Source organism: Gorilla gorilla, chromosome 7 (genome assembly GCF_029281585.2).
Source record: "Gorilla gorilla gorilla isolate KB3781 chromosome 7, NHGRI_mGorGor1-v2.1_pri, whole genome shotgun sequence".
NCBI lineage: Eukaryota > Metazoa > Chordata > Mammalia > Primates > Hominidae > Gorilla > Gorilla gorilla.
In genome coordinates, this window is record NC_073231.2 from 79,773,026 (window position 1) to 79,786,084 (window position 13,059).

The 13,059-nt window shown below is 48.7% G+C and overlaps 1 protein-coding gene across 16 annotated transcripts in view; it reads left to right on the forward strand.

The window, feature by feature from the left end:
* ANK1 (ankyrin 1) overlaps positions 1 to 13,059 on the forward strand; it is a 243,258-nt gene that overhangs the window by 206,678 nt on the left and 23,521 nt on the right. For all 16 annotated transcript variants that reach the window (XM_063709306.1, XM_019032639.4, XM_019032640.4 and 13 more), the window contains 4 exons: positions 1,006 to 1,084; positions 1,365 to 1,439; positions 3,300 to 3,431; positions 4,889 to 5,035. In XM_063709306.1, the coding sequence (XP_063565376.1) occupies positions 1,006 to 1,084; positions 1,365 to 1,439; positions 3,300 to 3,431; positions 4,889 to 5,035 (433 nt within the window). The remainder of the gene's footprint in view (positions 1 to 1,005; positions 1,085 to 1,364; positions 1,440 to 3,299; positions 3,432 to 4,888; positions 5,036 to 13,059) is intronic.

Sequence of the window (13,059 nt, forward strand, 5' to 3'; positions counted from 1 at the left end):
TCGCTGGTGTTGTTTTGCTGTTGTTGTTGTTTTAATCATTAGCCTTCCATGCTAAACTAGGAAAGAAGCAAGGTTACATTCATAAGTCCATGGCTCAATCTCTCTTTTCTTTTTGGGCATGAGATGAGGGTGAACCAACTTCTTTTTCAAAAGAGGATTTTCAGGCTGGGCGCAGAGGCTCATGCCTGTGACCCCAGTGCTTTGGGAGGCTGGGGCAAGGGATTGCTTGAGCCCAGGAGTTCAAGACTAGCCTGGGCAACATAGTGAGATCCTGTCTGTACAAAAAAATAAAAATGAAAAATTAGCTGGGCATGGTGGCATGCACCTGTAGTCCTGGCACTCGGGAGGCTGAGGCAGAAGGATCGCTTGAGGCCGGGAGTTTGAGGCTGCAGTGAGCCATGATCGTGCCACCGCACTGCACTCCAGCTTCAGAGACAGAGTGAGACCCTGGCTCTTAAAAAAAAAAAAAAGAGAGAGAGAATATTTTTCTGCAGCCTTGGGCAAATGTTTGGATGCTTTTCCACAGGGCTGTGATGTTAAGGCCTTAGGGCAGTACAGAAACGGGTCTTTCAAGCAGAAAGACATCCAAAAAGAAAAACAATCATTTTAAGTTCAACCCCAGCTCCATCGCATATTAACTGGGTGATCTTGGGCAAGGAACTTTGTCTCTCTATGCCTCAGTTTACTTATTGATGAAATGGGAGTAATACAGTACCCACCTCCTAGGTTGCCGTGAACATTAAATAGGGCCTCACAGGTGATGGGGTGACGTGGGCTTGCCGTTATTACGACTGTGATTAATAACGCATGTGCGCTTCTTCAGCTTCCCTTCACTCCCGCTCCTCCCATGTGTTACTCTTTGTGTTAAGTCCCTGAAGAAACGGACTGATTGTTTACCAGGACTGGGGTCAGCCTTCCACACCCCTGCAGCATAGGAGCTCAGATCACTTTCTCTGGGAAGGTGGGGAGAGTCCAAAACCCAAAGCACCCTTTCTTCTTCTGCAGGAAAGCGGAGCCGAAGATAAGAGAAGGACCCCGACGCCCCTGGCCCTGCGATACAGCATTCTCAGTGAGTCCACACCAGGTACGGCCTCTGTGTGATGATGCATGCTTGCTCCCTTCCCAAGAAGGGTGGGCGTGAGCTCATCTCCCCGCAGCCCTGTGAGGGTTCTGCTGAGGTGCCGCTCACTCAGCCAGTTCCAAAAGCAGCTGCAGAGCTGACTCGGGTCTTCCCCTGATCTTGCAGAGAGTCTAGACAATCACCCCAGTGCACACGGAAGCCACATCCATCACAGGCCGTGTCCTCAGGCCTGTCAACTGTGTCCTGCCCTGGCTACTAAATGAAATCTAATGCTTCTCCCCAGGTTTTCCCAGTGGGACAGAGCAGGCAGAGATGAAGATGGCTGTTATCTCAGAGCACCTCGGTCTCAGCTGGGCAGGTGAGTGGGGGATTGGGGGCAGAAAAGCACTTTGTCCATCTCCACCTACCCTCTTCCCCTGTAATGAGCAATGAATGAGGCATTTCTAACCCTCCTTTTATCACCCATGGGTTATCTGATTTGTGATTGTCTGAGCTGGGTCTGCTGCCCAAGCCACACCATTGGGTGCCCATGAAGGGGGAGCCCCCTGCCTCCATCTCTGTCTGACTTTCCTTTCTAAGAAAGAATCAGCTTTTGAGTTTACAGGAGACCTTGAAAAGGAGGGAAGGAAAGGGCAAGTCTCAACATATTTCGCTATGGTCTGTGGCTGTGACTGGATCTCACAGAAGTCCTGCCAACCATCGGGGTAGATCTTATTTTAAAGGAGACAGGTGGGCAAATAAAGTGAAGGCTCAGAATGTGCTGTGCCCAACCACAGACCCTAGAACTGGATTCTCCCTGTGTAACCACAGCAGGTCCATTGCCCAATGCAAGTGGCAAGTCAAGACACACGGAGACACGGGGTTGCAGCGGTGAAAGAGGCTTAATCCCAGGACCACCAAACAAGGAGGGAGGAGGAAACCTCAAATCCGTCTCCCCAGGGAGGAGTTCAGGGCTGGGGCTGTTAAGGGCTTTGGAGTGGCTGGAGTGTGTAGGTGGTTGATTGGTTGGAGAGTGCAGGGTGAAGTCATGGACAGGGAGAGGAAGAAGCTACGTTCTCGTGCTGATCCCTGCCTTCAAAGTGGTTGCTGGAATTGGGAATCTGAAAACCATCTTAAGGGATCCTTAAACAGAAGCCTAATGTCAGAAGCCCTGTCTTTAGGGACAATGGGGGTGCGAGTGGTCAGTATCCAGCACTGTGTGGCTTTGAGCAACAAAGAAGAGGACCCAAGCGCAGCTTGGTGAATGCTTAATTACAACTGTATTTCTGTCCAGAGCCCGGTGCTCAATTCTTGTTGACACTGAGATGGCTTCCCCTTCCCCTCCTTATTTTTTGTTAGCTTTTATATGAGTGGACTCCCTTCATTCACTTCCCCTGGAGAACACTTTAGACACACTCAGAAACCTTTTGGCAATGACTTGTGGAAAGGCAGTGTGACAAACTCAGAAGTTCAGTCACGGCTCCTTCTTTTAATCATGACTGCTGGCTGCTCAGGGGGCGTGTGTGTGCATGTGTGTATGCACGCATATGTGTTGTGAGTGTGTGCACGTTTGTGTTGTATGTGCGTGTTCTGATTCTCACCATCACTTTCTCCCCAGTCTTCTTCATCCTTGAAATTAGACTCTAATGCTATTTTCCTTCTAAAGAAATAACAATAAAAATAATGGGGGATTTTGGCTAACAGTCTGCATTATTGCCTTGCATTTAGATGGGAACTTGTATTTTCATTTTAAATGTAAATAATGCCTCTCCCTGAAGACGCGTAAGCTCAGGAGTCCATTTCTGTTCTCATTGGTTCTCGGCAGTAGGGCATGGCGTGGCCCAGGCAGTGCTGGGGTGAGAATCGGCAGGTAAGGCTGCTTCCTGGCTCAGGGACTCGCTGGCTCTGTGACCTTGCAGAAGTTGCTGACCTTGCTGAGAGGTCATGTCATCTCATATTGGAAGTTACGAAAGGAAGAAAGGACATTTGATCATTCATTCATTCAGGACCTGTTTAACAAGCACCCCTCCCATTCTTCCATTTTCTGGGGATATAAAGGTATAGGTGCTGGCATTTCATAAGGAATTTCTTGATAAGAAGGAAGACCAAACCCACAGGGAGGCTGCCTCAGAGCTCCCTGTGCTCCCCACTGGGTGCCCTCACGCCCCAGTGCCCACCCAGCCTGTGTGCTGGAGGCCCCCTGCATGGCTCACATCTGCTGTTGGTTCTTTGCTTGCAGAGTTGGCCCGGGAGCTGCAGTTCAGTGTGGAAGACATCAACAGGATCCGAGTGGAAAATCCCAACTCCCTGTTGGAGCAGAGCGTGGCCTTGCTGAACCTTTGGGTCATCCGTGAAGGCCAAAACGCAAAGAGTCAGTACCATCCCACTGAGGAAGCCTGTCCTAGGACCTCCTCCCCACCAAACTAGTTCTTCCTTCAAATTCCATTCATGAAACTGGCCTCTGGAGTCAGTCTGTCTCTGTCTCTCTCACACACACTCACGCACCACTCGCGTCAGGAGGTCTTCCAGGCAGTCCTGCCAGAAGGCATGACCAGAGAAGCTTGGCCTCAGCCTTTCTCACATCCTTGGAATAAGATAAAAATTGCAAGGCCTGGCACAGTGGCTCATGCCTGTAGTCCCCACACTTTTGGAGGCCAAGGTGGGAGGGTTGCTTGAGCCTAGGAGTTCGAGAACAGACTGTGTAACATAGTTCTTTCAAAATTAGCCAGGTGTGGTGGCACACACCTGTAGTCCCAACTACTCTGGAGGCTGAGGCAGGAGGATCACTTGAGCCTGGGAGGTCAAGGCTGAGAGAGCTACAATTGCACTGCTGCACTCCAGCCTGGGCAACAAGCAAAATCCTGACTCTAAAAAAATAAAATAAAAATTGCATCAGGACTCCTAGATGACAACATCTGTGCAGGGTGTATGACTCATCTTTGAGGTCTTCCTGTTGAATTTCCCAAGCAAATGAGTATTGTCCTCTCAGGACACAGTCCGGGTGAGCTGGACCCCAGTCTGAACCAGTTCTCATTCTCCCAGGAGCTTCCTCCAACCTGGAGGGAGCTTTGCCTCATTCTCTTTTCAGCTCCTCCTCAACAAGTTTCCCAGACTCAAAAACACTAAGTGGAAATTGAGTGTTTACATTTGCATCTCAAATCATCTGGCAAGGACCAAGAATTTCAAAAGGACAGAATCTAATCATTCTCATCCTTATTTTCTTGCAGTACTCCTCTTAGATTACAAAATAATAATAAAAAAACAGTCTTTCTAGACTTTTAAATTGGCCACTGTGGCGGGCACGGTGGCTCATGCCTATAATCCCAGCACTTTGGGAGGCCAAGGCAGGCAGATCACTTGAAGTCAGGAGTTCGAGACCAGCCTGGCCAACATGGCAAAACCTTGTCTCTACTAAAAGTACAAAAATTAGCAGGGCATGGTGGCATGCACCTGTAATCCCAGCTACTCGGGAGGCTGAGGAACGAGAATTGCTTGAACCTGGGAGGTGGACAGTGAGCCGAGATTGCCCCATTGCACTCCAGCCTGGGTGACAGAGTGAGACCAATAAATAAAATAATTTATTATTTTTTTTGGTAACAGAGACCAATAAATAAAATAACTGCCCACTGTTAGCATTTGGAAAAGATCTGCTGAAGTGTAAAAAGTATTCTCCCCAGAGGAAGTTTTCTTTGACTCTAATAAAAGAGGGTGCCTCCACCTTCTGAAAAAAATTATCTCCTTTCTCCATCTTCATCCTGGCCCCAATTTCTGAGCCCACGTGATCCTCACTGGCCTGGAGTAACGTGCATCTCTCTTCTGCGCCCACAGTGGAGAATCTGTACACAGCCCTGCAGAGCATTGACCGTGGCGAGATCGTGAACATGCTGGAGGGTTCCGGCCGACAGAGCCGCAACTTGAAGCCAGACAGGCGGCACACCGACCGCGACTACTCGCTATCGCCCTCCCAGATGAATGGTGAGTGTCACCTGGACCAGGTGGGGACTGAGCCGGAGCCCTGCCCTACAGGCATCAGCACCAATAACCCCTTCCCACAATACATCATCCCTCAAAGCCTGCTCTGCCTCCCATTGGTGGGAGGTCTGGTTTGTCAGCAACGAGTTCCTCCTTTCCGGGGAAGCAGAGGCGAAGGAGAGAGAGGTGGCTGCTCCTGTGCAGGTGGGCATCACCTCCGCCTTAGCCTCTGCAGCCCTGCAGAATGGCCCCCAGGCCCTTGCCATCATCAACTGCGTCCCCACAGGGCGTAGTGTATGGGAAAAAGCTGAGTCAGAGGCCGCCAGCTAGAGACTGCCCCTACACAGCTGCAGACTTTTCGGTAGCTCTTTGCAAGGCGTGGGCCCTCTTTGGGGTGTCAGTGTCCCCAACTGTAAAACAGTCAGTGGTTGGGAAGCAGAGGGCATGGAGATTCCTGGCCCAAGGTCTAGTGCAGTTTAACTGGACGGTGTTTTACAAATCCTGCTGTGGCCACTTCTAGGGACTGAGCAGTTTGCTCTTCCTGGAGCCGGGTCTCTCTGCTTTTTCCTCTCCCCCTTTTCTATCATCTCATCTCCTTCCCCTCATTCTTTGTTGATGTGACTCAGCATGGCAGGGATCCCCTGTGAGATCCAGCCCAAGGAGAGGATGTACAGGAGGCTGTGACCTCTGCCCCCAAGCCCCTGCCACTCCTGGGCCAGGCCCCCTCGCAACCCCTTCCTTGCCCGCCCCCTCTCTGGCCAGCGGGCACATAAACAGTGAGGCCCCACTCTCTGGCCAGGAGGTCTGGGTTCTAGGCCCTTCCTTCCTGCCAACTCCCTGCATGACTGAGCCCTCTCCCCTTCTGTAAAATCAGCAAGTTGGATTGGATCCCTAAAATTCCTTACAGACCTTGAAACAAAATTTCCATGTCTGTGACATGGCTTCCTTGGGTGGCTGACGTGTCACCCTGGATGCCTGCATGGTGATGTGTATGCTCCTCAAGCTCCTTGTCTTAAGGGCCATCCCCGCCACGCCCAGGCTGAGGGTGGGCACCTGTGACTGGGTACACAGTTTGGGGGCGCGGCTGAGGGCGAGTCCCAGGTGGGCCTGGGCACGGAGCCCCTGCCAGGGGACCCTGTGCTCGCTGAGCCCTCCCTGTCCCATGCTCCGCGTCCTGTGTCTCCTGAAGTGTGCCATCTCGCATCCTGGGAGCAGGGCCCATCTGCTGATCACGTCCCATCGCCTCTCTTCTGCCTCTGACTTCATCTTGACCTCTGTGCACTCACGCTATCGTGCTGCCTGTCTCCACTGTCTCCACTGTCCCCATTTCGGCAGGCACAGAGCCGGCCACATCCACATGCATGTCATGGCCCCCAGCCCTGCCTCCCCACGCATCTCATGGCCATGTCGTGGGTGTACTTGTGTGTGTGCATATGTGTGTGCATGTGTGCATGCATGTGCTTGTGTATGCACGTGTTCATGTGTGTACGTGTGCACACATGTGTGCGTGTGTGTCCATGGGTGTTGCTGTGTGGTGCTGCCTGCTGCGTGTGCCTGGCCCACTCCCCAGGTCCACCCCCTTGGGGATTCCAGCCTCCCCTCAGGGGACCTGGCCAGAGCTTTACAGGAGCTCAGTGGGCTGAGGGCAGTTGAGGGAGGCCACAAACCTGGGGAAATTCTGGTGACAAAGCTCCTCTCCCTTCCCATGTGTCGAGGCTTCTTTTGACACCCAGCACATACTTTCGGTCAAGTCAGAGGGGCACGCTTTTGATTTCTTGTGCCCTGATTAAGCACCTACAGGACAACGGGCCACCAGAACCGCATGAGTGTGAATATTCACAGTTACAGACCTGGGCATCTGTGAGCATCTCCCCGGGCCACAGACCCCTAGCTCCCACCAGGCCTTGAGGCATTCTTGCCCGAGTGGTTCTCAATTCCTGTGTGGGACTGGGCCTGTGCACTCTGTGTCTGCTGAAAGGGCTCTGCTTCAGGGGGTCAGCCCATTTGGCAAATATTTTTCAAGTACCAACCACATGCCAGGCACTGTGCTAGGCAGGAGAGAGATACCTGTTCTCAACCAGACAAAACAAAACAAAACAAAACTGCCTTCGTGGAGCTTTTCCCTCCTGTGAGGAGAGCCACGTGGGGAATTGTATCACACACCAGCAGTTACCATGCATGGTGCAGAAGAAACAGACCTGAGTCGGGGCTGGGGGGACTCATGGTGCAAGGGAAGCGGGTGGCACTCGAGGACTTGCCGGAGATGAGGTGGGAGCCATGCGTCGGCACTGAGGTGGAAGATTTCAGAGCAGGGAGTGTGAAGGGGGCTTTCCTGATGCGTTCACAGGACGGGGCTGGAGGCGGGGGCGAAGGGACAGTGGGAGAGAGGGCAGGTGTGGGGGCTGGAGGGGTGACACGGAGCCCACCCATAGACTGTCATGAGGACATTGGGTTTGACTTGGAGTAAGCTGGAAAGCCATCAGAGGGTTCTGGCCAAAGAGTGGCATGATTGCCCTTAAGTCTTTGAGGGAGCCCTCTCCCGAGTAGTTGATTTCAGATGGTCACAGTCGAATGTTCTGTGCTTCCTGGCTGCTCTGTGCAGCCTCAGCAGTCCCTGACACCCTCTCTGGCAGGTCCCCGGTAGACCCAGCTCTGTGCCGCATGCACCCTCCCCTGGCCCCAGCAGACTCATGCACCGATGCCCTGCTTTGTCCAGAATCAGCTTCTTTATATTTTTCCTGCCTTCTTCCTTGCCCCAGAAAGTCTGGCCCTCATCTGGGTGCCCTTGTGTTCTGGAGAGAAGGTGGCAGGACAGTCAGAGGTCTAAGGGGGGTGGGGAGGCACTACAGGCTCTGCAGCTTCTCTGCTCTTCCCTGGGCAGGGCTCGTGATGGCCTGACCTGGTGCCCAACCAGCCCAATGCACTGATGCCCACAGTCGGACCTTGGCTCCTCTGTGCTTTTCCTGGTCCCTCTGCATGTCTGAGCCTCCTTCTGAGGCCCTGGGACTCTGGGTAGTGATAGGCAGCTCTGTGAGCGTGACATAAGTGGGTAGTGTCCAGGAATTAGAAGCCTGAGGCTGTCTCTCCCTTCATAGCTCTGCTCACCACCAGCGCCTTAATTGGCCAGAGCAGAGGGGCTCAGGCCAAAAGGCCAGTGTGCTTCTCCCACATAGGAGAGGACGGCCCAGGCCCTGGGAATAAACATGAAGAAAGCATGGCCTATAGAGCCAAAATAAAATAGCATGTTTCTGAAAATAAAACAGACTTCCCTTATGAGAGGAGAAATGATCATCTCACACCCGTGTGAGTTCCATTTGGCCTGATAAATCAGACACAAACTAATGTCTACTTGGAAATAAAACTTGTTTTATTTCCCTCAATTCTCCACAACTGCGGCTAGTGAAGTGTGGCCTTGTCTAGGACGAGGCTGTCTGATGACCCCTGTTGCCCATTTGCTGCTGATGTTAAGCTAGCAGGACGATTATTACCTCTGGGTCAGCACAGAACCAGGGCAGTGACCTGGAATGAGCAGGGACCGCTTGACTGTATGCTGCCCCAAACCAATATGTGTGGCTGCCTTTTACCTGACTTCTCCAACATGTAGCCCCAAGAAGAGGCCTCTAGACTGAGGGAGGGGCTGGTGACCCAGGTGTGGTGGGGCTGCATGAGACTACCAGAGAGACAGACATTCTGGAACTCACCCTGGGGGATCCAGTGGATCTGCCCATGGTCTGGTCCACCCCAGACCTGTGAGATGTTCCTCATGAGGATGCACTTGTGCTTTTGCAAGTATTGCTCCAGCTTCATAGTGACCCCCACCAGCACCAGGAATACAGCTAGCTACCTGTGGCCTTGGATCTCAGCCAGCATGGCTGGGAGAGGGAGCAGCTGGGCATGTACCCTAAATGCTGTTACCAGGGAAGGACTCCCAGAGTGAAGACAAGTAGGGACTTCCTGCAGAGGTGGTACATGGGCTCTCTGTATCCATACTTTTTTTTTTTTTTTTTTTTTTTTGAGGTAGAGTTTCACCCTTGTTGCCCTGGCTGGAGTGCAATGGTGTGATCTCAGCTCACTGCAACCTCTCTGCCTCCCAGGTTCAAGCGATTCTCCTGCCTCAGCCTCTCGAGTAGCTGGGACTACAGGTGCTCGCCACCATACCCAGATGATTTTTATATTTTTAGTAGAGACGGGGGTCTCACCATGTTGGCCAGGCTTGTCTCAAACTCCTGACCTCAGGTGATCCACCCGCCTCAGCCTCCCTAAGTGCTGGGATTATAGGCATGAGCCACTGTGCCCGGCCCCTTACATCTTTATTTGGGTGAAATTCTACTAAAGCAAATGCCATGGAAGTCTCAAGGTGGGAAAGTCACAAAAGGAACCCATGAATGAGCCTCAAGTGTTCTGTGGCGCAAAGCTGCCCTCTCCCAGTTCTCAAGTCTCATCGCAATTCCGAGGAGTGATGGAATGTTCATCCAGCCAAATCCAAGGAGCTGTGTCAGGTGCGATGTGTGCCACTTCTGGCCAAGACAGGATAACAGGGACTGAATATACCCTCCTGCTTGAAACTACTGCAGACCAAAAAATGTACACACTATATGAGACAACAGTTTTCAAGACATTGGATATCAAATAACAAAGGACACTGATCCACAAAGCATGGGAAATAAATGAAGTGAGCCCTACAGCTGTCTAGTTTACCGTTTTGAAAGTCCAGGAAGACCAAGACAGCTGGAGTTCTCAAGACAGAGCACCAGAGAGGAGACAGTTGCACAGATAGAACACTCTGGAGTCCCCCACAAGTTTCAGATGAGTATTAGCCAGCTATTCCCAATTGATCTCTCACAGCCTTTGTTCAGGGGACAAAGAAGGATCTCATCTCAGAAGTAGGGAAAAATTAACCCCCAAAGCTCCAGTCCTCCCTGATAAAATTTGAAAGCAAAATGCAAAAGGATCAAACTGCTTCCAAGTAACTTAACTGCATAACAGAACAAAGCTCAAGCATACACGGATACGAAAACATCCAGCACTCCACAAGGTAAAATTCGCAATGTCCTGCATCCAATTAAAAGTAATCAGACACACAAAGAGGCAGGAAAACAGGATCCATAATGCGGAGAAAAATCGATCCATTGAAACTGACCCAGAGTTGACAAAGATGTTAGAATTAGCAGACAAAGGACTGGGCATGGTGGCTCATGCCTGTAATCCCAGCACTTTGGGAGGCCGAGGTGGGCGGATCACCTGAGGTCAGGAGTTTGAGACCAGCCTGGCCAACATGGTGAAACCCTGTCTCTACTAAAAATACAAAAAAATTAGCTGGGTGAGGTGGCAGGCGCCTATAATCCCAGCTACTCAGGAGGCTGAGGCAGGACAATCACTTGAACTCAGGAGGCGGAGGTGGCAGTGAGCCGAGATAATGTCATTGCATTCCAGCCTAGGCAACAAAAGCGAGACTCTGTCTCAAAACAAACAAACAAACAAAAAAAGAATTAGCAAAGATAGTAAAACGGTGATTGTAACTGTATTTCAGGTATTCAAAAAAGCTAAGTAGAGACATGGAAGATATTTTTTAAAGGCCCAAGCCAATCTTCTAGAGATGAATGTGTAGGATGAATACACTGGATGGGATTAGACATTAGACACTGCAGAAGAAAAGATTAGTGAACTTGACAATATAGCAAGAGAAACTCCAAACATTTTTCTTTTCTTTCTGTTTTGGAGAAACACAAAGTGAGCTATGGGGCAATTTCAAGTGACCTAATATATGAAATTACAGTTCCCAACAGAAAAGAAGGAATAAAAAGTATTGTAAGAAATTCGGGGCTGGGCACAGTGGCTTATGTCTGTAACCCCAGCACTTTCGGAGGCCCAGGTGGGCGGATCTCTTGAGGTCAGAAGTTCGAGACCAGCCTGGCCAACATAGTGAAACCCTGTCTCCACTAAAAAAATTACAAAAGTTAGCCGGGCATGCTGGTGCATGACTGTAGTCCCAGCTACTTGAGAGGCTGAGGCAGGAGAATCGCTTGAACCCAGGAGGTGGAGGTTGCAGTGGACCTAAATTACATTACTGCATTCCAGTCTGGGTGACAGAGTTCTCAACGCAAAAAAAAAAGAAAAAGAAAAAAAAGAAATATGGACAGAAACTTGCCAAATTTGATAAAAATCATGAAGACATAGATCCAACAAGTTTGATGAACCACATACACAGGAAACACGTGAGCAACTCTATCAGGGCACATTATTAGCAAACTGGTCAAAACCAGTGGTAAAGAGAAAAATCTTAAAAGCAATCAGAGGGAAAAAAATGTGTTATGTACAAGGGAACCAAAATAAGATTCACATCAGATTTCTTATTAGAAACAACACAAGCCAAGGCCGGGCGCAGTGGTTCACGCTTGTAATCCTGGCACTTTGGGAGGTCGAGGTGGGTGGATCACATGAGCTCAGGAGTTCGAGACCAGCCTGGGCAACAGGGTGAAACTCCATCTCTACAAAAAATACAAAAATTAGCCGTGTATGGTGGTGCGTGCCTGTACTTTTAGCTACTCAGAAGGCTGAGGCAGAAGAATCGCTTGGGCCCAGGAGGCAGAGGTTGCAGTGAACCAAGATTGCACCATTGCACTCCAGCCTGGGCAATGGGAATGAAATCCTGTCTCAAAAAAAACAAAGAAAAAAGGGAAAAAAGAAACAACACAAGCCAGAACATGGTGTGGCATCTTTAAAGTATGCCACATCTTTCAAGAAGAAAGAAACAACATCTCCAAAGTAACCTAGACTTCTATACCTAGCACACATAACTTCAAAAATGAAAGCAAAATAAAGACTTTTCCACCTTAAGAAATTAGAAAAAGAAGAGCAAATTAAACCCAAAATCATAGAATAAAGGAAATAATAAAGATCAGAGTGGAAATCAGTGACATAGAAAGCAGAAAAACTTGGAGAAACTTAATGAAACCAAAAGCTGGTGATTTGAAAAGATCAATAACATTGATAAACCTCTAGCCTGATTGATTATGAAAAAAGAGAAGACCTGCAGATTACCAATATCAGGAACAAGGAATATATACTACCTATAGAATATCTACAGATTCTATAGGTAGTAAAAGGACAATAAAGGGATATTATGACAATTTTGTGCCAGTAAATTGGAAAACAGGTGAAATCAACAAATTCCTTGAAAGACACAAACTATCAAAGCTCACTTAGGAAGAAATAGATATAGCCCCATATAAATGAAAGACATTAAATGTATGGTTTGGAACATTCCTACAAAGAAAAGTCCATGCCCAGACGGCTTCACTGGTGAATTCTACCAAACATTTAAGGAAGAAACAACTTGTTTAGAAAATTGAAAATGAGAAAATACTTCTCAATTAAGTTTATGAGGCCAGCATTACCCTGATATTGGGAAGAAAGACAATTAACAAGAAAACTGCAGACCAATATCATTTATGAACATTTATGCAAAAAATCTAACTAAAATGAACTTGGATTATTACCTTGTATACAAAAATCAACTCTAAATGGGTCATAGATTAAATGTAATATCTAAAACTATAAAACTTCTAGAAGAAAACATAAGAAAAAAACCTTAAAGATCTTGGTTAAGGCAAAGATTTCTCAGATACAACACCAAAAGCACAATCCATAAAAGAACAAATTGACAAGTTGGGCTTCATCAAAATCAAAACTTCTGCTCTTCAAAATACACTGTTAAGAAAATGAAAAGACGAGCTACAGACTGGGAGAAAATGTTGGCAAATAATCATCTGCTATAGTATTGGAATATATAAAGAACTCTCAAAACTTAATAATAAGAAAACAACTCAGTTTTTAGATTGAGCAATAGATTCGAACAGACTTTTCACCCAGAATATATACACATGGCAAATAAGCACATGAAAATATGCTCAACATCATTAGTGATTAGGGAAATACAAATTAAAACTATAAGGAGGTACCACCACACACCTAAAAGAATGGTTAAAATTAAAAAGGCTGGCCATATCAAGTGTTGGTGAGGATAT